The 24,816-nt window shown below is 32.9% G+C and overlaps 2 protein-coding genes across 4 annotated transcripts in view; both read left to right on the forward strand.

Moving 5' to 3' along the window:
* Positions 1–18,817, forward strand: LOC119636135 (phosphatidylinositol 4-phosphate 5-kinase type-1 alpha). Of its 2 annotated transcripts, none has more exons than XM_038031309.1 (2): positions 1–124; positions 16,168–18,817. In XM_038031309.1, exon 2 carries the CDS (start codon positions 16,235–16,237, stop codon positions 18,521–18,523), a length of 2,289 nt encoding a protein of 762 aa, XP_037887237.1. In that variant the 5' UTR covers positions 1–124; positions 16,168–16,234; the 3' UTR covers positions 18,524–18,817. The 2 variants fall into 2 exon arrangements, with proteins under 2 accessions (XP_037887237.1, XP_037887236.1); XM_038031308.1 differs by lacking the exon at positions 1–124 and adding an exon at positions 13,714–14,193.
* LOC119636134 overlaps positions 9,842–24,816 on the forward strand; it is a 22,242-nt gene continuing 7,267 nt past the window's right edge. Inside the window, exon 1 of one of the 2 annotated variants that reach the window (XM_038031306.1) lies at positions 9,842–10,045. The gene's annotated coding sequence lies outside the window, so the exon portion shown is untranslated. Of the gene's footprint in view, positions 10,046–23,325; positions 23,402–24,816 lie in introns of those variants that run through there. The other variant, XM_038031307.1, reaches the window with a different exon arrangement.

Consider the following 24,816-nt stretch of genomic DNA (forward strand, 5'->3'; position numbering starts at 1 on the left):
TATGCAATAAAATAAAGCATTTGTTGATATATTTTTCGTAACCGCCATTGACCTTAAAAATATTTGAAATTTTAGCCTAATAACATAAACTTGATGTGGATTTACGTATCATTTCTCCCTCAAGGTAAGTGATATTTTTTCATTTTTTTGGAAAAAATATTAAATTAAAATTCTATATACCTTTAATAACTAATCAGATAATAGAAGTGATTTTGTTTGTTATGTTTGTAAAAAACAGAATAAAAAATATTAGTAAAGAATTGAAAATAATAAAGATTACAATAAAATAAAAAGAAAAAAATTGTTTTTGCAAAGAATAAAACAATAAAATTAAATGATTTGTAACAAAAAAATTTTGAATCAAAGCGAATATTATTCATAGTGGATTTACTACATGCATGCATTTTAGATTAATTAGGTAACCCGGGCGTAGTGCGGAAGACGCCAGCTTACGCTCACATAAGCCACTAGATCAACGAAGACTACCAAGTTTGCCCGCAAAGCAGGCACTCACATTAAGTCTATAATATTCTGTAGGTAGACTAAGAGAGATTGAATATTAGGCTAATGTGCGTGCGTTGAAAAATTAAACTAAGTTTACTTTTGCTTTTATAATACGGAAAAGAATTCGGAAATGTACGAAATTCTCTCTGAAAGGTACGCAATTTTGTTTATTGTTATAATCGATATCACGTTTGCGGTAGGATTCTCTTTATTTTTGTCCAGATGTACGTGGCGGCCAGAACAACTTGAGATAGATCATTATATAACTATTGTCAATCACTTCTCATCTTTCTGCCTGCCTATCCCCTTTTCCCTCTAAGGTGTGTCTATATATTCTCAAATACATACAAGGCATCATTTGCAAGATATTTTACTTGATTTCTGCACACTGACTTGCATCCTTTTGAAAGTGAATGCTTCTAGGAACTATTTTAAAAAAAATTGCTGTTTGACTTAATATTTTTATTTCTAATATTCCTCGCTAAAAATAAAGCTTTAGAAAACCAAACAAATGACAATTTAAGCGAAATTAGACCATGTTTTGAGATCATTTTTTATCCTTAGATTTTTCCAGATCTAAGTGCGATTCGTCACACAGTCACACAGCGACTACTACCTTTGTCTTTCGTGTTCCCGATTTCTTTTTAACCATTATTTTGGTATGGGGAAGAAGTTAGTCACTGAGTAACTGACTATATGAACAACAAAACTTACGAAATTTTTACGATACAGGGTTACGGACACAGGATCGTCATTTGAAAAAGCGGAATTTTTTTCAATTTTATAATGACAAGAGATCAAATATAATAAGATAATTAGCACAAAGATTTTACTGTGTTAAATATGGCTCAGGTAGATCTATTTTTTATATATCACGAAAATTAAGCATTTATAAATCGAAAATCGATAATTCTTCAGTTAATGACGAAAAGATATATTTTTTTGACAAAAGAAATAATTGCACTCAGACCGACCCGAGTCATCATCTTTTTAAATTTTACGAGAAGTAAGCCCTTATGCGGCAAAAAAGTTCAAGCTTGCAATTCATGATAGTTTCAAAACTAGTTGAAGAAGCTAAGGAGGTCTTCGACAAGCAAAAATTAATTCTCATTTGGACCAAGTGACTGCTGATAAGAGATTCTTTGTAAGAAGTAAGACTCCACATGTTCTCACGTTTGTTATTCGCGACAAAAATAAATTAAAAGTGGTTGTGCTAAATTTGAACCACGTACTTCACATTTTGGATCCCCGACTAAACTAGACTTTTTTAAAAAGTCATTTTTGTACGTTTCAAATTTATAACTTAACTCTTAACTTTGATCTTTACGTTCTTTGATCATTAGCAGCCATCTTGGTATAGGGCATTTAAAATTCAACCCTACTTAACTGTAATGTTTTAAATTGTTAGCATTTACGTTGGTTGCGATGGAAGAAAATTCTTTTTTTTATATATAAACAATATATACATAACAGATTTCACTTGATTTAATCATCGGGTAAGCTTCTGATAGTCTTTATGACTCATAATGCATGTTGGCATATGCAAGCGTACAGTCATAACATAACATGTCATAGTCAGAATCTTATCAGAAACAAGTTGACCACAAGCAAATCGCATCAAACAAAGCAATGACTGGGAATTTCTGGTTTTTATGAGAAAGAAAGATGTATAAAAAAACTAAACCTCTGAAGCACTAAATAAAAAAAAAATACGCAATAAAAAACAACAGTTTTAAAACCAAGCTGTATTATCCATCCATGTATACATTATAAACTGCAAATTTAACGTTAAATTTCCTTCTATACTTCTGGGAACCGACATCGCTCCATAACAAATATTGTTTATTATCTATTTTGGCAGCAATTAATTCATTTAATTCTTTTAACACTAGAAGTACCGCGTGGGTTAATGTGACCCTTTTGAGCTTTTGACCTTACAAATAAATGGTTACAAAACATTTAAATTTAAAAAATTTTTCTATGCCTTTTATTTGTATAAAAAAACCTTTAAATATCAGAATCATCTTTCCTCTACATGACCTGATTATATTCGAAAGCACTTTTGGTCCAAGGATGTATTAAGTCTAAACGGATGCAATACTCAGAATACTCAGATGGAGAAAAGCGAGTCTTTATCCATTCAACCCGTCTTATCCGTCCCTCTATCCTTCTTGTTATTTTGTATTCAACTAACAAGTCGCAATTTCTCCGAGGTTATTTCAGCTTATTCTATACCAGGTGTGTGCATACACTTTTATGTTTGTGTCAAAATTCAACCTGGTTTCTGTGACTATAACGGTTTCACAGAAGTTATGGGTTACAATGACCAATAACCACTTACTAGAAATGGATCTATAAAAACGTCGGTATTTCTGACCTTAAAACTAAAAACCTTGCAAATTGCATATATTCGAGTTAAAAACAAGTAAAAAAGCTATATTCGACGGTTCGGAGCCTTGCATAACTACCCCAACTTCTTTTATTTGACACCTACATCCTTGGTATTATTAAGAAAAGAGTAATCGTTGCGTGTACCGTATTAATTTTTGAATTAACCCATTTTAAGCAGATAATGTATCTTCATTTGAGGAATGTACAAAATAGTTTTAAACATTCTGTCTTGTTTTCGTTATGATGAATGAGCAAACAAACTCAAAAACGAGAAAAAATAAAATTTAATCAATTGTAACTTTGTATGGGCATGAGCGACATTGACCATTTTTGCACGTAAAGAGCAGACTGTTTCGTCAAGTAAATGTAGAAAATTTCAGCCTTCTAATCTTTATAATTTCTGAGAAACGTGCAAAAACCCACAACCTTTTATTAAGAACAACGGAGTTGCGTTCAGTTTATGCTCCAATGCGAGCTTTTATTCTAATCAATTTGGGCTATTTTCAGTACCGTGCTCTGTGCAAAAACTTTCAATGTTTCTAACAAATTCCAAATCGATATTTTAATTTTTACGACAAGGAGTTTGCCAATAACACACAACACACAAAAACACAAACGGACAGCTATGGCTAAATCAACTCAGAATATCACGCTGATCAAGAATACATGCTCTTCATATGGTCTCTGAAGCTTCCTTTCGGGTGTTACATACATTATGGAAAAAACAAAGTGAGTATACCCCCATCTTACAGCGGTGGGTATAAAAAGGCTTACGAAGCCATGTTTAGTTCATTTACTGGGTATTTTCAAATAATTTTGGAATATACTGGCAGTTTTTAACCACAATTAACTTAATAGAAAGCTTAAGCCTAGTTTAAAGCGTCTGCAGATAAAGTTTGAAGGAGATCTTTATTCATACACAATCAAGAAGCTTTTATTTATAATGCAAATATTCCTTGGTCGTAACTAAAGTGAGTGCTCAGTCGGCCAAGACATAGCATTTACCGATAGGGCTTATATAGGCTGCGACCAATCGCTACTATCTCTTTCTTTATTACCCCACTGATTGATCATAGCAAAGAGAAAAACAAATTGTACTGCGACTGCTGCTTAATCATCCCTAATATTACTAAATACTATCAAAAGAAATTAATTATTGAAACAATTTTGATAAAAAGACATTTTCTCTATGCGTAGAGTAAGAGCAGCCATAGTAAGCAATCGTAAGAATGCTCAATTCAATTTTCAATTATGAAAAAAAAAAGTATGACTGGAAAATGCTTTCCTATCTATTTATAAAAAAATTCGAATCGTTAATAATTAAACGAAACAATTAAAAGAGATTTATGTGTAGAAACAATTCCACGCGCAAAATAAGCAAACACACACATATGGGCTGACATATGAATTTTTTTTTTTTTTTTTTTTTTTTTGGTAAACAATAATGATTGGAAAAGCAGTTGTTATTGTTTTTATTGTAGTTGTTGTATATATTAACAGCAGGTCCCCCATATTAGCTAAAGCTCAAAAGCAACGGTAATACCATAAACAATAGCGACAGCATGGAATAAAAGAAAAGAAAACAAATTTCAAATCGCATGGTCTTCAAAACCATTTGTGTACAAACAAAAGTAAATAAATAAAAAGAAAGAAAAAACGCATTTTAAACATAAATCAATTGAATGCCAAACGCATTCTCTCGCACACGTATACGCACACACACAACATATAATTAATTTGAAATGTGTGGCATGAATTAACCGGAAAAAATATTTAAAAATTAAAAAAAAAAACAAAATAAAACTTTTCTTTTAATAACAAACACACAATGACAAAAAATATGTGCAATTACAAATACTATAAAAACAAAATAAACAACAATAAGAAAAAATACTTAATACGTATGCAGTATCAACTTAAACTTAAATTCTTTAACAAAAATCTTAAGTCTTCGAAGCTTACAACGGATATATGTGTATGTGTCTATATTTTCGTTTCTTATTAAGTGTTAATACAATTAATTTGCTACATCGCTTGACTTTTCTCCACCTCTCCCGTCATCTCTTTACCCCTCTTTGTCACGTACTATCTAACACACTTTACTCCATTTTAAAGCTACCATTAAGGTAATCGCTGGAATAGTTTAAAACCGTATGCTCTTCTTTACATTTTCAGACACTGTGACATTTCTAACGTTAATCTTCTATCTTCTTCGATGATATTATGATATACGTGTATTCGATGTTCGCTTTATTTTGTTTGAAGTGTATGTCAAAACTTGTTAAGCTTTAAAACCACAAGAAATAGAAGAAGAGAACCGTTACGTAATAAGGAAACCATTATCAGACATAACTACACAAAGATAATAAGTTCCAATGAATTTGTATTACATAATATCTGAAAAATCACCAAATGAGGAAAAAAAATATTTGAAATGTTGCTGACGCGATTTGCTGCTACCACACAATGCACGCTTGTGCTATAATTGCATAGACATTTAATAAATAATTATTAAATGAACGTGAGATGTGACTACGTACCGTATCTGAACTAAAATGTGCACCGCAATGTTTTAGTCAACCTGTATACCCTACACTTCTGTATCATATATTCAAATTTTCTTGTCATTTTGCCTTAGATATTTACTATCTTTCTAGAAAGCTTTTTTTATCTATCTTTAGTTTGTAATGAAAGCACGGGTTAAGTATGATTTAAATGTAATTTTCGTGAAAGAAATGTTTTTGTGGAAAATCTATTAAAGCGCTGAACGTGAATGCTTGCCTTGGTGGCTTAACTTCATGATGTTCGCTGTGATAGACGCTCCCAATAAGTGCGACAATCTCTATAATTCAGAATTTCATTTTGTCTGGAATACCACGTCGATTTAAAATGTATGGGCACGCCGTTCATACCCACGTTTTTTATTCTTTCGCAACTTATATTATCCCTGTCGGTAATCCAAGCCAAAAAGTTCCCCTAAGCAGAAGTGACCGAACGCGAGTGGGCATCGCGACCTCCATAATGCCTTCATTTAAGTTTATAAAGCCTTTAGCGTCGCTTTGCGTGACCGTAGTTAACTTACTTTGGGGCCTCTTATATATGCCCGGATAGCCATCCTGACTATTCCTTATTAAACGTTATTGTTGGTATTTGTCTGCATAAAAACATATTGTTGCCATTTGCCCGCATTCATAAGCCATTTATAGCCAAAAACGATTAACTTTTTACATTTAAAATAAATTTCTTTAAATTAATTTCTTTAATCCTCACTCTTTAATCGTGTTATACAAAACCGTATTATATAAATGCGTGCTATAGGACGATTTACCGTAGGCGTTATTTTGATGCAAAAACTTGTGAAGAAAAAACTGTGAGTACTTTACTTAAAAAGTTTCTTATGACCAGTTCTGCCTGAAAGCATGCGTATTTGCCCTAGGAGAACATCCACTTTTAGCGTGAAAATTGCACATAATCGCTTCAAATCAGGTTAACAATCTCATAATCCTTTTTGCTTAAATGCAAAAGCTTGCAGATAAATATTCTTTTAAGTAATGAAATATTGCATTCATAATGATTGATAATGATGAATTTAGTAATGATTAAATGTAATAAGATTTTCCAGAAAACAATTCTGTTGAATTGACTTTCCCTCTTCAGCACTTAGCCTCACCGAATTTTGCTTCGCTGCTTTATCATGCAATCAACATTCTATTGACTGCTTCTTATAGTAGGCTAGCTAAGGGTAACACATCTGTACGACGGCCAGACATATTCTTCTAAATACTAACGTTCTCCCAATACAGCCTCTGTGTGGGAAAACCTTTTTTTCAAAAATAGAAAAATTGATTTGGAGCGGGCTGAGAGAGACAGAACAAGAGAGAGAGAGAGAGGCAAGGAAGGAGAAATAGGGAAGAAGAAGGAGACAAACAGGAAAGGAGAATTATGAATAAGGGAACTAAAAACAGGTAGGGAATTTATGGTCGGCTTTGTAGTCATCTTAAAAAAAAAAAAAAAAAATCGGAAAGAATGAAACTTCGACATTCTATAATATTCGACAGGCATTAGTGACTTTTGTTGTTCTGGATCTTGCGAAGGTTTTGCAAAAATGAATACAACCCACACCTCATGTCAAAACTTTTAACCCCTTAACATAATAAGAGCGACAAGCGACAACAAAACCACAACCTACAAAAATATTGTTTTAAAGCAAAGCAAAATGTATGCTTCCTTAAAAACGGTCTCGTTTAAACAAATGACACATTCACCTATAACAAAATAATTTGCCTTTATGATGTATTGATCGAAGATGTTGAGTATCAAAGAAACTACGTAAGCCAAATATAACTTTCTTACCAATTACATCACAAACAAATAGCACAAAATTCTTTATAAACTTGTATAGCATTTTTGTTTTCATCGCAGGTTAAGTACGCCATGTATGGCCTTATGTCTAAGTGCAAGAATTCCAGCCCATATTGCACATTTACTCACTTCAGCTGACGTTCGCCTTGGTCAATTTACCGCTTTCTTATTAGGGAAAGCAAAACACGTTAAAACATATTTTCTTTCAAAAACTAATCTTCTATTGACTGACCAACACATGTGGAAATGAGTAAATTTTCCAATTGTTTTTTATTTGTATAACTAAACAATATGCTGAAATGCTGTCTATAAGGTCGGTCTTCTGTAAAAAACTTTATTCTTATAATAAATCGGTAAATAATTCCCGGGACTAAGTAAGACGTGGCTGTACGACAATATTTGAAGAGAAAGAAGAGTTGTCAGAACAACTGAATTTTGATGGTGCTTTCAATAGCCTCTCAATAATTCGGTTTGTTGCAATATTTAAAAAACAATTTAAGACCTCTTAAAAAAAATGATGTAAAGACTCAACAAATAACATTAGCTCCTTAAGAAGAACTTATCGCTTACTGAGTAAAAGCGAAAGCAAGATCACCGACATATTGTCAAAAGAATTACGTAAAACAAGATATATTATTTACTTTAGCTCACATCTACTTGTGCTATTATTTACGAAGGGCTTAAAGCTCAATGCCTTTGGTAGGACTGTATTGAACTTATTACCTTTCTATCAACAGAGTAAAGTAAACGAAGTCATTACCGCTGTGCGCTGTGTTTTCAGATAGCCCTGCTGAATGATTCCACCTGCCACTAATTACGGATTCTAGTTTTCTACACTTATGAGAATCGTTGCAAGCAAGATCTCCGCCGCCTTCAAACCCAATTTGTGACTTTCATTTAAAAATATATAGTATATGCCTTATATTGCCTTCTATTTCAGTTTTTGCGATCGTGAGTGCGACAAGTCACGAAGCACATACAGACAACAACAACGAACGAGAAAATTGAAATTTTACGTTGATTGAAAATATATATACACTTCTTAGCAAGACAAAAGGAGGAACGACGCAATTTAGAATACCCCCACTCCTTTGCAATGGACTTTACCTACATCTTCTTAAAATTTGCTTGATAAAACAAAGGTATTGAAAACGACTGAAAAGACTTCACGACCCACAATTAAATACCCTACACAATTTTGTTTAATACAGTTACTCATATAATGACTTTCCATAATAAGGCTTTCTGCTAGAAGTGATCGAAAAAATGATCCGATTCGTACCATTTTCAACGGCATTGGTCTTTGGACAGAACTATGCCGATGTACAAAATTTCTCGACAATTGCGAGAGAAAATAACTCCGAATCGATCGGTAAACAAAAGCTAATTCTATCTCAAGTTCATCTGCATGCTGCATACATTCGCACAAACTTAATATACCCTTTTGCAATCAGTCGTTTAGAGTATAATTACAGAATAAAATTTCTTAATGTTTTTCAAATGAATAGTTTGTATATTTAAACGTGAAAACCACAATTGATTCTCTGTGTGTCGTTGAAATTAATCACTTGCATTTAAATAGACGTAAAGACTGAATTGCGACTGAATTGTAGAACAGGTTTTTGTTTCCAATGTAATAAAAATAATTTAAAATAAAAGATGTTTCATTCGATTATTTTTGTGGTCATTGTCTTATGCCGCGTTTGATCATAATCTCGCTGTGTTACATATTTGAACTTTGTTAGGACTTCAACTCGAATTTACCGCAATAATTAACTTAAATAAGTCAATTTAGTCCTTGAAGCGTATCGTATTACCATTACAGTTTAGCTTTTTCTGTTGAAGCTTTCATTAATTTCCATCATCTTTGTTATAAAATACCTATTATTCTACTTCTGCTTCTGCGAGTCAACAAATCAACAACAGATGATTTACTGAGACAAGTAAGCAAGATTTTATGTGAATACGAAGTACTCTGCTTCAACCTCAATAAAGTTGGCGGACTATAAGTTATTTGTAGAACTATCACTCTAAGTGATCTCTATAGTTGTCAGCTGCATTCTGCCAAGTGTTCTGTTCACGTTCTTACTTAGGTAGCGTTCCCATTTTTAATATAATTAATCACACCTTCCTTTCGATGTTTAAAATTTAAAAATTAAGTTCTACATTGTGCTTCTTTTCACAAATTAAGTTCTACGAATAGACCCACTTTTTCATACCTTTTTGGTTTTCTTCATATTGTTATTAAAGGTACGTATAAATTATTCTCCTCTGATCATAGCAGGATATGGGTAACCTTTAAATACTATATTGTAATGTCTGCGCGAACCATCGAAAAAAATAGAGTGGAATGTAAAAAAGACAACAAAGCAAAAAAAGCCCTGCTGATATGACAATATTATTGTAAACAAAAAAATGTGTTTTTTTTTTCCAAAAATGCTTGAAAATTAAATTGACTAGAATAAATATCGCTTACGTGCAGGGAACCACACTTACTCATGGAATTTAAACGAGAAAGTAATTTAATATACAAAAATATTTAGTTTTATTCTTTTTATATATGTATGTAAAAATATATCAGTCATGTAAACACACTTTCAGACAGACATGCAGGCAGGCATAACTACATAAAAACGTGCGCATACACACACAACTGAACTCTGTAATGATACCTCAACTATTAAAAATAGCAATAAAACGCCAACTGTAAGCGTAGCATAATGGAAAAGCTTCAGTCTATTCAAGTACGCGCTGAGAGAGCCTCTGACTGACACATTCCTGGCTGGTCGTATGTATTGAATTTTAATTAAGTACCCATTATATTGTGTATGTGTAAGCCTATGAACAATGCGTGAAAGTATACTTCAACCACAAAATGCATATGTTTCCCTGACTATCTACCAGGCAATCTCTTCTAGGGACGAATTGACAGACAAAAGAACGTGAAATACGAGGTCTCACATTTGTATTTTCATTCCATTATAAAAATTAGCCACTTTTACGGTTTGTTTTTTTTTTGTTTCTGTAATCTCTGCTACTCCTCAATGTAGTTCGTCTTTTTCGAAATTTTTATTCAATAAGAAGGAAAACCAAAAGCAGAGCAAAATGAAAAACAACAATAAATATTTGCATTTTTGGTATTATTTTGTGGGGAAGAATTATTTAAAATAATTTTAATTAAATTAAGCTGATTGCAGTTGTGTTTAGCACTATTTGTCAATTGAACGTGTAAATATTTAATTGTTAAAACGAAAACAAGGTTTTAATTAAATTCACTAGAAGAAATTTTCTTATATTATAAGAAATTAATCTTAAGAAAAATTTTCGAAGAACTCAAGACGGTGAATCCCTTATAGTTGGCCACGGCCCACCATTGAGTGCCCTACACCGCATCACTTAATGCAATTATTCACTTATTGACTTTTCAAAATAAAGTGTTATGTGGGAAGTGGTCGAAAAACCCAACTATTTCAAAAGCGTTCGAGCATATTTCGTTTCAATCCAACGACACAAATTATTGCAAATTATTTAAACTCATAATCAAAGTTCGCGTTTCGTCGAAACACTTCGTCTATACTAAAACCGCCAGCGTAAAGTTGAAATAATAGGTGATCATACTCTTGAATCGTCCGTGCTCCGCGTAAGGAGTATTACTAAATATTATGACAACATTGCATCAATGCATACTTTGGTGTCTTAACAAGGTCCAAAGTTATCGACGATTTCCAAAATTGAACAACACAGTGAGGACCTCTAAATATCTCGAACAAGCAGTTTTCATAGGAGAGGGTACTACCCTAAAGAGCCGAAGTGTAATCAAATTATTAAAAAGAAAAGACGCAAACCGTAAAGGAGACGCTCTCAATGGATAACTTCAAAATGCACTTTTTAATCCAAACTTACAAAACTTCGTTTTCTTAATAGCAGTTTATAGAGAGCAATCAATATATCGGAGAAAAAAATTATTAGACTCTGCACTCTCTGTCTACTTGACGGGGGTAAATTGTAGTTGGCTTATTGATATAACTAGCAAAGAGCTTTTAATTTTTTTATTGTTAAGTCTCTCGAATATTTTCACGAATTTCTCTTCTCAAATTTTTTCATGATTGAAGAAACTCTTCCGTTTTTCTCATTCTATGAATTCTGCATTTTTTTTGAAAACTTTCGAAAATGAGTCTTGAAGAAGGTTCAAGGAATTACGAAACTTTGTCGAGAGCATCGACTTAAAATATGTGAAAAGGTATCAACTATTTTGTGTTTGAAGCCTATTAAAATTTCTATCAATAGAAAGTAGTAAATTGTTCACCAGATTTCTTTTCACAGCAAAGGGGACGTGAAGTTTACCATATTTTTTGTAAACAATTTCGTATATTTTTTCATACCTCCTTTTGAATTGTAACCATTTCGTATGTTTTTTCCATACCTCCTTTTGAATTGTAACCATTTCGTATGTTTTTTCCATACCTCCTTTGGAATTCATATGTTTTTCGTATGTTTTTTCCATACCTCCTTTTGAATTGTAAACAATTTCGTATATTTTTTCTATACCTCCTTTTGAATTTATATATTTTTCAATCGAATTTCCAATGTCAAATTGAAATGATTGAATGTATAAAACAATAAAATTGCTCGTATCGCTATTTGGAACTATAACATAAAAATCAAATCGTATTCGTCGCTTACTGTAACAATTAGAAATTGCAAACTTTGTCTGGGAAAACAAAGTTGATCTAACTTTAAGTCAAAAATAAAGGGATCTACACATTTAGCTCAATAGTTCCTTTTACTTCTCGTAGACTAAGATTTCAGGCTTTGCTTAAAGCATTGAAAATGATTACAAACTTCTCAAATTCACATGCTAAGGTCGAAAACAAAAAAGTTGTCTCAAGCCGTCGTCCACTATTAGTGAAAAGCTTTTTACAGGAAAGTTGAAACGTTTGAGCAAGACAGGGCCGACTGTTAACCATAGTGTACTGCTTCACTTAATTTAAGTCTTCATCTAGCTCCTTCATAAAATACTAAGAGTTGCCCTAAAAACGCTTTCTTTCCCTGATTATTTTTATACAGGGAAACGGTAACGTTAACCGACGTGGTTCAGAATTAGTTAAATTACTTTTTTTGTCAAAAAAATTTAGTTAATTTCATCTACTGTTGCCATAAATTATTAAAACTTACACCTTTTTGCCGTATAAGGACTTAATTTCTATTAGAAACCTTATATACGGGGGGATTCGAAAAATAGATTAACGTTCTGCGTAAATTTGTTGTAAGTCACCATTCTGAATAAGGTTTCATTATGAGACAATCAAAGTTAGACTTTGTTGCAATTTAAGGCTTATTTTTTATAGGAATATTTATGTGAGAGGGAACTCGAAAATTGGTCACACCCTGTGCAACGGTTCCAGATTCAATTAATAAATAAAATACAGTTTTCCACTGATTATTATTAAAAAACTTTAAAGATTGCAATTTTTGTTTAATGTAATACGACTATTTTTTTAATGGGCTTTTGTAAAGGGAGTATACGTACAAATAGTCTGATTCAATAAATTTTCGACAAGCTTAATCTCTTAGGCCAAAATATATGAGTGAATAGAAACCACGTGAATGGACTGGTGGTTTCAGGAAACGATTCAAAATTTATCGGTACATAAAACAGTTTTGGCATACATCCGCACAAACTTGCATCTGCCGTAAGTTATACTAAATGCTTTAAGTAGCTAAATTTTCCAGTAAGGACTATTAACTATTACATATTGACAAATTGTGTAAAAATAAAAAAGTGAAAAAAATTTCTGATAGTTTTGTACACAAACCGCATTGCTTCTTGCAAACAAATCACTTACATATGATTGCATTCGACTACGTTATTTAATTATAAGCGATTAAACGTACCAATTAATTATTAAACCTTATAAAAAGCTTTTTCTTTCTGTAGTTTCGCGAGTGACAATAAATCCCTTTGAAACCAATTTCCTTTATTTTAATTTTTATGTATTTATTTTTTTTCTTGAATTTATTACCTTAATTATCTTTTCACTTTAACTAAAGCAATTATTTTACTCCCAGGTAAGTTTTAATATAATATAAAAATGAAGAAAGGCATCCCTCACTCATTTGACAGTTTCAATTAACCACTAACCAACACTATGCGTTCTCAATGCATCTCTCTCTCTGTCTTTCATTTACGAATTATGATACCAGGACTGGTAATAAGCATATGTTGTGTTGAACTATTCGCTCTCGTGTACTGTTAAGTCTGTTTGTCATTTTATAATCAAATTTGCAACGACGCAAACGGCTCCCAGAGTAAACTACTAAGCCAATGCGAAAAATTGAAGGAATTGTTTTTTTTCTATTTATTTTTGTTTTTAAAAAGTGAGGAATAAAGCAGAAAGTAATTATAATGAAAATACACAAATAAATGTATAAATAAATTTACAAAAAAATATTGTGTAAAAATAAAATAGAATAAACGAAATGTAATGTGTAGAAACAACAAAAACAAATAAATCTACTGCATTATTATAGAAACGCCCCGATTTAATATTAAGAACAAATATCTAGAAAATCATTATTTTTTAATAAATGCAAGAACAAAAAATAAACCGTCGTTAAATTAGCCGAACTCCTTTCTTATTTGATATATGTATAAATACTTATTAAATCACCAGTCAAGTGTCTGCAGCTGTTTTTTTTTTTTATTAATATATGAAAAAACATGTGTATGTGTTTACAAATGCTGATGCTCTCTTTCGCATATGTGTGTAACTGGAACTTGTTGCTTTGCAGAGACTAATAATCTGTAGATAAATCATAACACAAAAAAAAGCAAATTTCTACAAAAATCTCGCTAATCATCGAAAATTTATTTTTGGATTTGCTTAAAAGTATTGTACATTGTTTGTGAAGATTGCTAAAAAAAAAAAAACAAAAGTAAGTTCAATGGATTTTAGTTCAACAAGAATTTAAAAAAAAAGGAACGAGAAAAAGTTGTTTTTATTAATAGTGTTACGGAAGGTTTCTATTTCCACATCGATCGGAATGAATCTATAAAGTACTTTGATGAGTGAATGATATTAACTCCTTAACAAAGTCCTATTGGCAAGGCAGGTATTGTGAACGACCTTGAATTGTTTACGACAAAAAATAAAATATGTTGGAAGCTCAAGTTTATTTCAGACTCGATATGAGTTTCATTTATACATTACTTATATACTTTAACCTTAATTTTTTATCTTTGCACTATTTTTGGTGATAAGCATACAAAATTTTTTTATGATAATTACTTACGTTCAGTTTTTCTTTTTTTTTATAAGAGTTTTAATTGTTGTAACTTCGATTGCGTTTTGCATACTTTCGATAAATGGATAAAGCCGACTATCTGACCCTGTTGCCTGCTGCGTCAAATTTTCATTTGACGGTCAAAATTTTTTTCGTCTGTTCGGCTCTTTCCGTTAGTTGTTTTCACTCGACATGTTGTTGTTAGTCTTTATTTAAGTTTGAACTTATAATAAGGAATGGAATACAAACAAAATCTAAGTATAGAAAATTTGAAAAATCTTTGGTGAAAAAACTGAAGAGCCGAAACATTAGAATGAGTGAGGTTAATGTTAAAACACCAACTATCTCCTAGAAGTAGTTAAAAAACTGGACAAAGGGTTACACTAAACTCCCTAGAACAAAATAGAAAGAAGAACGTTACCGCATTCCGTTGAAATCGGAACTTCTTTTAAATTTGGAAGGCTTCAACTTAGCGAATATTGAAAATAAAGAGTATCATATCGGCGACAGATTGGAAGGTGAGTTGAAATATGACATATTGGACAGGTAGATTAATCTAGCAGCTGCAGCGTACGATGGCAAGAGATGATGGTAGGAAGAACATGATCGTTCGGCACCAATCTCCTTCGAGACAGGTTTTATTTTTCTCCTAACGGAGGTTGACAACTTTTCCGCATTCCACCCTCCAAAAGAAAACAAAAAAACGTTCAATATGTGTTTCGTTCGCAACACACTTGTCCTTTAGGTATTTATCTTCTCTCATATACATATTATACACATTATATATAGGCACTTATATTATAATAAAGTAATCATCTAGAGAAGTAACGATTGCTATAAAGCAATCATATATAGAAATAACTCTAATTATAGTAATGATGACCTTTCATAAACAATTCCAAACGATATTATCGTTCAATTGAAGTGAAATTGTGTCGGAATTCTACAAAAATTTCATTTGATCGGTTTATTCTTGATGAGTCATCATGGTTCATTTAATAATATAAAAAAAAAATAAATAAAATACTCTTGTCGTTGATAGTATAATAACAGCAACAACAATAATAATAAATTGTTTTTTAACTGTATTCAAAATAAAATCAATCGAAAGCTAAGCATGAGTAAGTTTAAATAAGAAAAAAAAATATGCATCAACGTACCACCACTCCCATTAAACATTTATGCAATGCCTGCCTGTTTGCGCGCTTCTCATTTCAATAGTTTAGCTACATTTATATGCAAACTGCATATTATTAATTTTTTCTCTTTATTTCAATGTTCTTTACTTTTTATGGTTTTATAACCTCAAAAATACAAATAAGCTACAATAAGTGACGGTGTCCCTCTTCTACAGTTGTTCAGTTCATCCCTTTAAACAACAAATTTTCCCTTTCAGGTGAACTCTTAAATTTATAAAAACGGATACATTTCCGTTTTAACTGTATTCTTCCCAAAACTTCTAAAAACACTACTAAGCACCCGTGTTCGCCACTATTCATAAAAAGCAATTTTTTCTTGTATAGAATTTTTGTTTGCGTAATACAATAAAATATGGAAAATAAAAATATGCCAAAATTTGTTTGTCTTCTTTTTCTTTCTTTTTTTTCCTTACTATTTTCTTTGTAGTTATTGCACCACGAGTCAGTCGCTCGTTTCAAACATCGCTAGCGACGACATAATATAGCATATTAATATGGACAGCCAAAGTTCTGTTCTGGATTCCATAGAAATGGAATCAATAAAACAGACTGCTGCTGCTGGCAGTAAAAAATCCTCAATGCCATCACCACCGGAGTCACCAACAATAGCTCGAGCATTGACTAACATAGCTGCTACCGTTGTCAACATGGCTCCGACAAGTATACTGAAACCTAATTCAACGTCAGTATCATTAACATCGGACAATGAAGAGGCCCATTTAAATGCCTCCACACATGTGATGTTTCCCGCTATACCGTCAACATCGAAGCAGTTATTTCGAGACGCGGCTGAATCTCATGGCGGTAGAGAAAGTATAGCGTTTTTACAGCAGGAAGCTCAGCAGAAAATACGAAGTGCCAGCTCAACGTTGGATAAAAGCGTTACTCGTCATCCTTCCAAACATGAAAAAAAAATCGGCCATCGTCGAGTAGATGAGGGAGGTGAGGTTACTTATAAGAAAATTCAATCTAAGCAAATTATGGGTTCCATACAATTGGGTATTCAGCACACGGTAGGCAGTTTGGCTTCAAAACCGAAACGTGATCTGCTAATGAATGATTTCTTCGAAATGGAAACCATATCATTTCCTCCAGATGGTTCTTCTATAACGCCAGCTCATCATTACAGTGAATTCCGTTTCAAGGTGTACGCTCCGATAGCTTTTCGATACTTCCGTGACTTATTTGGCATAGCGCCTGATGATTTTCTTATGTCTATGTGTGCTGCCCCTTTAAGACAACTCTCCAATCCAGGGGCTTCAGGTTCTATATTTTATTTAACTGCGGATGATGAATTCATTATTAAGACTGTCCAGAAGAAGGAATGCGAATTTCTTCAAAAATTATTACCCGGCTACTATATGAACTTGTCCCAGAATCCCAGGACGTTATTGCCAAAATTTTTTGGCCTCTATTGTTTTCACTACAATGCAAAAAATGTTCGGTTAGTGGCGATGAATAATTTACTGCCTTCCGATATTAAAATGCATGCCAAGTACGATTTAAAAGGTTCAACGTTTCGCCGGAAGGCTTCTAAATTAGAACGGCAGAAAGCCAGTCCTACTTATAAAGATTTGGATTTTATGGAACATCACCCGAACGGTATTTTTCTGGAGATGGATAAGTACAACGCTCTGATAAAAACCATACAAAGGGATTGTATGGTCTTGGAAAGTTTTCAAATTATGGACTATTCTCTTTTAGTAGGTATACATAATTTAGATTTGGCTGCGAAAGAGAAAAGAGAAGAACGAATACGTAACGCTAGAGCAAAGCTGCAACGTAGCGAAGAGATTAGGGAAGCAGATGAAACGTCAGAGGTAGATCAAGCTCAAATATCTATGTATAATGCAGCTTCATGTTCTATGGCGGGAGCGGCTGGCACCGCATTAAATCGTACGCGTAGCATGAATCGGCAACGTTTGGTGGCTCATTCTACGGCGATGGAATCAATTACCGCCGACATTGACACTCCTTTCGAGGAGGACGAAGACGTGCCAGCCGGCGGTATACCAGCACGATCTGAAAATGATGAACGTTTGATTTTATATATCGGTATTATAGATATTTTGCAATCATACCGTTTGGAAAAGAAATTAGAACACACTTTTAAATCGATTATTTACAATGGAGACACTGTCTCTGTATGCAGGCCGTCATTTTATGCTCAACGCTTTCAGAATTTCATGGGTAAGACGGTATTTAAAAAGACACCCACTTTCCCTCTGAAACATTCCCCATCAAAACGGAAAAGTTCATTGGCTAACATACGTACTCCACAACGTACGCCTTCGCATAATATGACAGCGATAAATATGAGAGCGCCTATAATATCTGGATCTACAACTCCACCGCCCGCTTTTGATGAAATATCGGAAGAGGATGCGAATGCATCCACTTCGCACGACTACCGTCGGACAGGGAATTCGAAACATTTAATGACTCAAAGATCACATGTAAGTTCCCATCGTAGCCCACTTGGTAGCACTGCCGATGATTATAGTGATGACGATGATTTGGCTTCAGGCAGTGGCAGCGGTTCGCGGTCATCGCCCTCAACCTTAAGCAAAAAACCGCCTTTACAACTCTCGAAAACCAGTGTCCAGGTAACAACTATTGGTTGTCTGGGAGATCAACAATCCGACCATAAACATTCAGATGAAGGTATCGAACAAGATGTGGATGGCAAGAAAGTGATAACCACTACGAAGACTACGACAATATCAAGTAGACAAGAACAGAAATATACTTCTACATTGGTAGTAAACGATGTTTTAAGATGATAAGCTGTTAATGTTAAGTAAATGACGAAAGAGGAAAGAAAAACAAAAGAAGTCGTGGTAGCAAAGTTATTTTCTTAGGGAAAAAATTAAATTTTTTTTTATTATTTATTTACTTACAAGTGACCTTAATAAGAGAAGTCCGTGAGGCTCATTCAACGACGAACATGGAGTAGCCTTTTAATTGCAGAGCTTCGATTTTTTCTGTTGTTCTCACTTGTAGCTTTTTTAGGATTTTTTTTTTGCTTTCTAGCTGAGGAATTGTAATAATTTTATGTGCCGTTATTTGTTTTTTTTTTATCATTATTGTTAATATTTATTATAACTAGCGTACTTTCACTTGGTGAAAGAAATATAATTCAGAACAACAATAAAGTGCTCTTATTATGGAAAATAAAATAACAAAAAAAAAAAAAAAAAAACAAACCGCAGAAGAGAGAAAGCGTAGAGAATCTCTGAGGCTAATAACTTTTCAAGGACATTTATGTTATATTTTTATTTACGCAATAGATTTTTTATGAAAAAATATGGTGTACGTATTATTAGTTTATTTATTTTAAAAATCCTTATATATACATACATATAAGTACATTATGATGAGAGGGCGAACTTTTGCTAAGCATCACCCTACTTTATTTGGTTTAACAGGAACTAAGACATAAAATATATCTACCGACCGACGTCCGTCCGCGTACCTTTTCCTTTAGGGCTGAGTATTCGCTGAAATCTGGAAGAGTTGACCTTACTACCCGCAAGCTTAGTTTCTCATTCTAAGATTGCGTTTGTAATATATTTTTCTCAGATACACACATAATATACGATCTATGTAGAGAATATATAATATATAATGTAATATAATGAGATTTTACACCAAACGTTGAATGTTTTAACGTAGGCATACAACCTAAACTTTAGAACACGAGAATGGGTCATAATCCTAAAGGCGAGACTTTCTTTGAAATTTACGATTACAACCTATCTACTCTTGCTAATCACAACCTCGCCAGATCTACAATAAATATTACTATGTGAATAATATAGTCGAATGGCTTATGTCTGTTTTCATAAATTTACATTAAGCGATGGGTATCCAAGATTCGCAACGTCAGCCCCGTTATTACTTTTTTTCTTTTCTTTCACTTTCGTTTATGTTTTTTCAAACATAATTACTTTTGATTATGCGATGACAGTATTTATTTTTAGAAAAAAAAAAAAACATTTTTAATTTAATGCTTTTTAGCTCGAGCTTTTATGTTTTTCTTATTATTATTATTATTTAGATAAAAGTCTACGATGAGCTTCCTAGTAACAAAATCAAAGTGTTATTTAAATATTAATATTAAATGGAAAAAATACAATTCAAATATTTGCTATATACAAAAAAAAAAGAAAAAATGAAATTTTACATTGCATTAAGACAAAGCAAAGATTGTATATATAAAATTTTACTAATAAAGAAATCTGTTTAAAGTCTACTTATATAATATTTTGCAAAAAAATAGTGTTTCACTATAGGACATTACTATTATTCAGTTTGTTTCTATTCGAGGATACATTGGCGTCGCACACATACAACGAGCTGTTTACAGGCAATTCGGATCCTGATATAAGTGTGATTCAGAAGAGGGTGCAAGTGGGAGTGGCTGCAAGGACACTTGGATAATTGAGGGATGAATGATGCAAATATTCAAATGTACTCGTATGGCGAAAACTAGAGCACCATTATATATTGGATGAAAAATTAGGGATACTTAAGTCTAGTTTAGCAGCACGGCAAAAGACATCGCGAATTTCACACCCGTTACCTGGTCGTCAAGCAGCAAAATGGTGCCAGTCGCAGAGTCGAAAAAGGCGAATTTAGAAGACGTCAAGCGCAACCGCGGCAGCGATCGAAAAAGGTACAGCACTGACAATCATAATGACTCTACGCTAATACGTGCCCTCTCCACGTTCCGGAATTGGTAGCGATAAATGGTCCCCGAGATATATTATAGATGCCTTATTTCATATACTATACGCAAATATTACTGCTATTGACATTCTTTCATTTCCCTAAACGTGCGATAAAAAAATGTTCAGATCAACGCAGTCAGCAGGCAGCGCTAATGGCCTTTGCACAATGATTGCGTGCAGCGTGAAAGTTTTTCTATTCATCTCGCAAAGCATACAGTCTGTCCCTGGCAAGTCTTTTTTAAACTTCTCAAACTGATAACAGTGTCTTTCCATCTTATCCTACCTATTCACTCAGGTATTTCGAAAATGCTTAAATCTTACTTCGTCCAATTCATTCCTTTTAACCCCAAGAACCAATTTTGGTGCCACCACAAGAAAACTTTTCGCATCCGATCACCCATTTGCAAATATGTAAACTTTCCAAGATTAACTTTGCGTCCATAAACTGTCCTCTTTCGCATCCGGGAAACGTGAAGGGAAAAGGGAAAATAAAATCGACAATCGTAAAGCACTGATACAAGCAGGCGAACTCGCTGCGGTATTAAACTAATCTTAGATGCGAAACTGAATTTCTTCAAGATTATCGTGCGCGTACAGAAATCTTTGATATTTGGATTGAAAAACAGTTCAACGTTTTTTCTGGCGTAGGTAAAGAAAATTTGCACTATTAATATTAAATTTTCGCAAGCGCAACAAAAACAAATAAAATTTGGGGAACGCGATAACCGATCTAAACTAATAATTCCCATCATTTTGCCCGCTGCAAAATTACTGCATGACAACTGTGCTATAAAATGAAGGTAGGTCGGTTTCACGAGCAAATGCTGAAAGGTTGCTGGCTAATTTTGTTATCTACCTATGAAAGGGGATTAACTGTTAAGAGGTTATCAATTATTTAAGATAGATAACATTCTCTTCTCTGCTTCAAATATTAGTGAGTTGAATTTCTGACTTGCACCGACTTATCGACTTCAGGCCATTGCTTTTAAGCGATGAATACTAGTTCAAAACTTCTTTCAACCACTTTGTTCAAACACTTAATAAATTCTTTCATCCAGTTTTTCGCTCACATGTGAAATCTCTAGGAAGCGGTTGCTTATCGTTTTATTATTTATTATCTGTCCACTCTACGATGTATTTTCTGCCAATGTGGTAAAGTTGAGAGAGAAGGCATGCAAGTCTGATGCGATTTCTACAGCATTTCCAATTCACGGGTTTTGGGCTTTACTTTGACACAAGCAAGGGATACCAGTTTGGAAGCACTTCGATTGTTGTAGCATTTCAATTTTATTTAGCTTGTATTGCAATGTTATTGCTTTTCCAAGCTGTCGCGACTTTTGATTTTCTGCAGACTAATCACGAGCCTGAAAAACTTAATTTGAACAATGATGTAAAGAAAATGGTCATCGCAGCAGAACTTCCTCTGCGTGAGCGTCGAGACCCATCTTTGTAGGAGTTTGACTTCACTAATATCACGCCAGTCCCACAAAACCATATTTCTTACGCTGTAAGTCCTCATCCACTTCATCCACTTCATAAGGATCTATTGACAGGCTTGGTAAATTCGGATTTTAGAAAGGTAATCGTAATAGTCATATTTTTTATTCTACTCATAATTTTATTCGCTTATAAATGATTTTAAGGAATGCACGGGCTATATATTAATAAACCTACACTGTTATAGGTATTGGCGGTTATACAAAATAAGACAATTATTATTGAGAGTGTGCGCCTACATCCAAGGCGTGCTTATGCGCATATATCAGACTTCACAACGCCTTCACGACGTACCAAGTCACTTTTTCATGACATTGAGTTCAATTACTTGCAGATTTTATGACGTCCTCGAATGTCACTTTTTTCCTTTATGCCGAATTTCAGCGTAATATATATATATATATATATATATATATTTTTTTTTTTTTCAACGCCTTCTTGATTCTATTATGTCGGCCACGGTGTAAATTCTAACAATTATAATCAGAAATGAAAACTGTTTGGAGAACTTTCTACAGGAAACCTTTTTATCATAACATTTTGTTTTATTATTATTATTATTATTATTATTATTATTTTAATTTTAGACTAATGAATTGAATTCTTAGACTAAAAAAAATACATTGAGCACTAGCAACACAGGCTATCGGCTCTGTATATTGTTCCAAACGATTTTTATCAATTATTATTATTATTAATTTCGCCAGAGAAATAAATTTTAAGACTAAACTCTTAAGAGCACTAGCATCTAAGGCTTAGCCAATTTTTTTTTTTTTTTAATGGAAAGAAAACAGAAAAATTGGCAGTTGGCGACATATATGAGTATATGAATGCTAAAAAATAATCGAAAGTTTCGACATTTGTATGTCTATCAACGAGTTGAAAGGCATTTCTGAAGACGTTGAAAATATCTGTAGAACAACTAAACCTGTTATAGTCGCGCGAAGCCCACCCACCCACAATAAAATTCTTCATCTATTATCGCTATAATGAAAACGTCAAACATTTTGCCTTGTTTGCATGCAAAGCGGATTTAAAATATGAACTAAGGTTTTCCATATTTAGCAAGATTAATTTCCCCTTGCAAAAATATTATTATTTTTCAGCTATTTTCATCGAAGAGTGCGGGTTCGAGAAATTGCCCCATCGGATCCAAATCTTTCGCATCAACTTCATATGCCGAAATACAATTGCTGTATTGAGGAGAAATTGTGAATTGGAAAAAAATGTTTTCCACATAATGACAACGCTTATTGTAAAGAATATATTAAGTTCGTGCGGATGTATATAACAACCAGAAGAACTTAAGAGAGGCCCGCCTTTACTTTCACTTTTTCACATTTTTGATATTTTATGAAGAAAAATGATTCGGAAGAGTAACTTGATATGCAGCAAAATTGTATCGAATTTGGATCAAGTAGGACAGACAAGGTTAGATCAATTCAAATAATGATTCTGAAGCGATCACGATAATGAGACATGACTCCGCCTTAAATCCTTTTTGTTGTTCGGTAATAAATTCGCACAAACTTAATATACCACAAGTTGTGTGGGAATGCACATTATCCAACTGAAAATGTAGCCAGAATAAAAAAGAGGAAAAACCCGTAGAGCTTATAAGAGTGTCGTTAAGAGTACATTCGAATTTTGAAAGACCCGTGTGGCTTGTGCATTTGATTGAATCCTGAAACAATGATCGTAACTATATACATGATTCATTTTTAAGCAAATTTTTTATCCCATTGTTCGCTTCTATGCAGCGGCTTGTAATTTTATGCCATTAAAGTCCTGCTTATATATAAAAAATGATGCGCTGGTTATTAGAACTAAAGGGTAGGCAAATTTGAATTTGAATTTTAATCCTTAACTTTTAATTGATGAATGCGTGCTTGGGTCAAATTTTAGCTTCCTATCTTAATTTTTTCTACTGCACCGATTCAACAGAAAAGATCGGTCAAACTGACCCACTTTGATTGAAATAGATAGGTCGATAGGTCTAATGTTATAAAATAATATTAATTTTTAAAGATTTAGATGACTACCAGTCAAAAATATTTATGTTAATGATAAGCAGTTATATGCAAAAAAGACCTTCTAAGATAACCCACCCTGAATAGGTAAGATAGGATTTATTGGACCGCGTATTTATTTTAAGCGCATACACTTTTGGATTTAATTGAAATATAATGTAAACGAATAACAGTTTTCTTTCTTCTTACTTTATTGAAATATATTTTATCTATATCGGGAAGTGAGACCTATTCTTTTTATTTTATGCACAAATTTATGTTATGTTAGATTGCTTCATCAATATTTTGACAGTTTTGGCTTTTCTTTTTGATAAACTTTTTCTATTTTTATAAGTTATTACTCTCTCATGACTTGCACCACGCGTGAAAGTTAACACTGGCTGCAAACACTGGCAAATCATGCTAGTCAGTGATGCTCATTTATCGATATATTTCTTGCAGTAAAATTAATGGTCTGCTTTCTTCTTAAATATGAACATAACCATATTTAAAGCACTGCATGGATGTGGGAGAAGGACCTTCATATTCTTCCAAAAAAATATCAAAGAGAAAACGAAATAATAAATTATTAAACAGAAAAATAAAACAAAGAATTTGGAAAGTTTTTGTACAAAATTCGAAAAAAAATATGATCTCGCACTATCTTTTTCTACTTTTTACTAATGTTTGCAAATAAGATTGCACAAATGTTTACATATACGTGTATGCATAATAAATACATTTATGATAAAATATTTTGACAAAACAAATATTTTCTACCAAATATTTGTTTAAATATAAAATATTCTGTCTTAAAATCAATATGTTTGAGGTTAG

This window comes from Glossina fuscipes, unplaced genomic scaffold (genome assembly GCF_014805625.2).
Source record: "Glossina fuscipes isolate IAEA_lab_2018 unplaced genomic scaffold, Yale_Gfus_2 28, whole genome shotgun sequence".
NCBI classification, from domain to species: domain Eukaryota; kingdom Metazoa; phylum Arthropoda; class Insecta; order Diptera; family Glossinidae; genus Glossina; species Glossina fuscipes.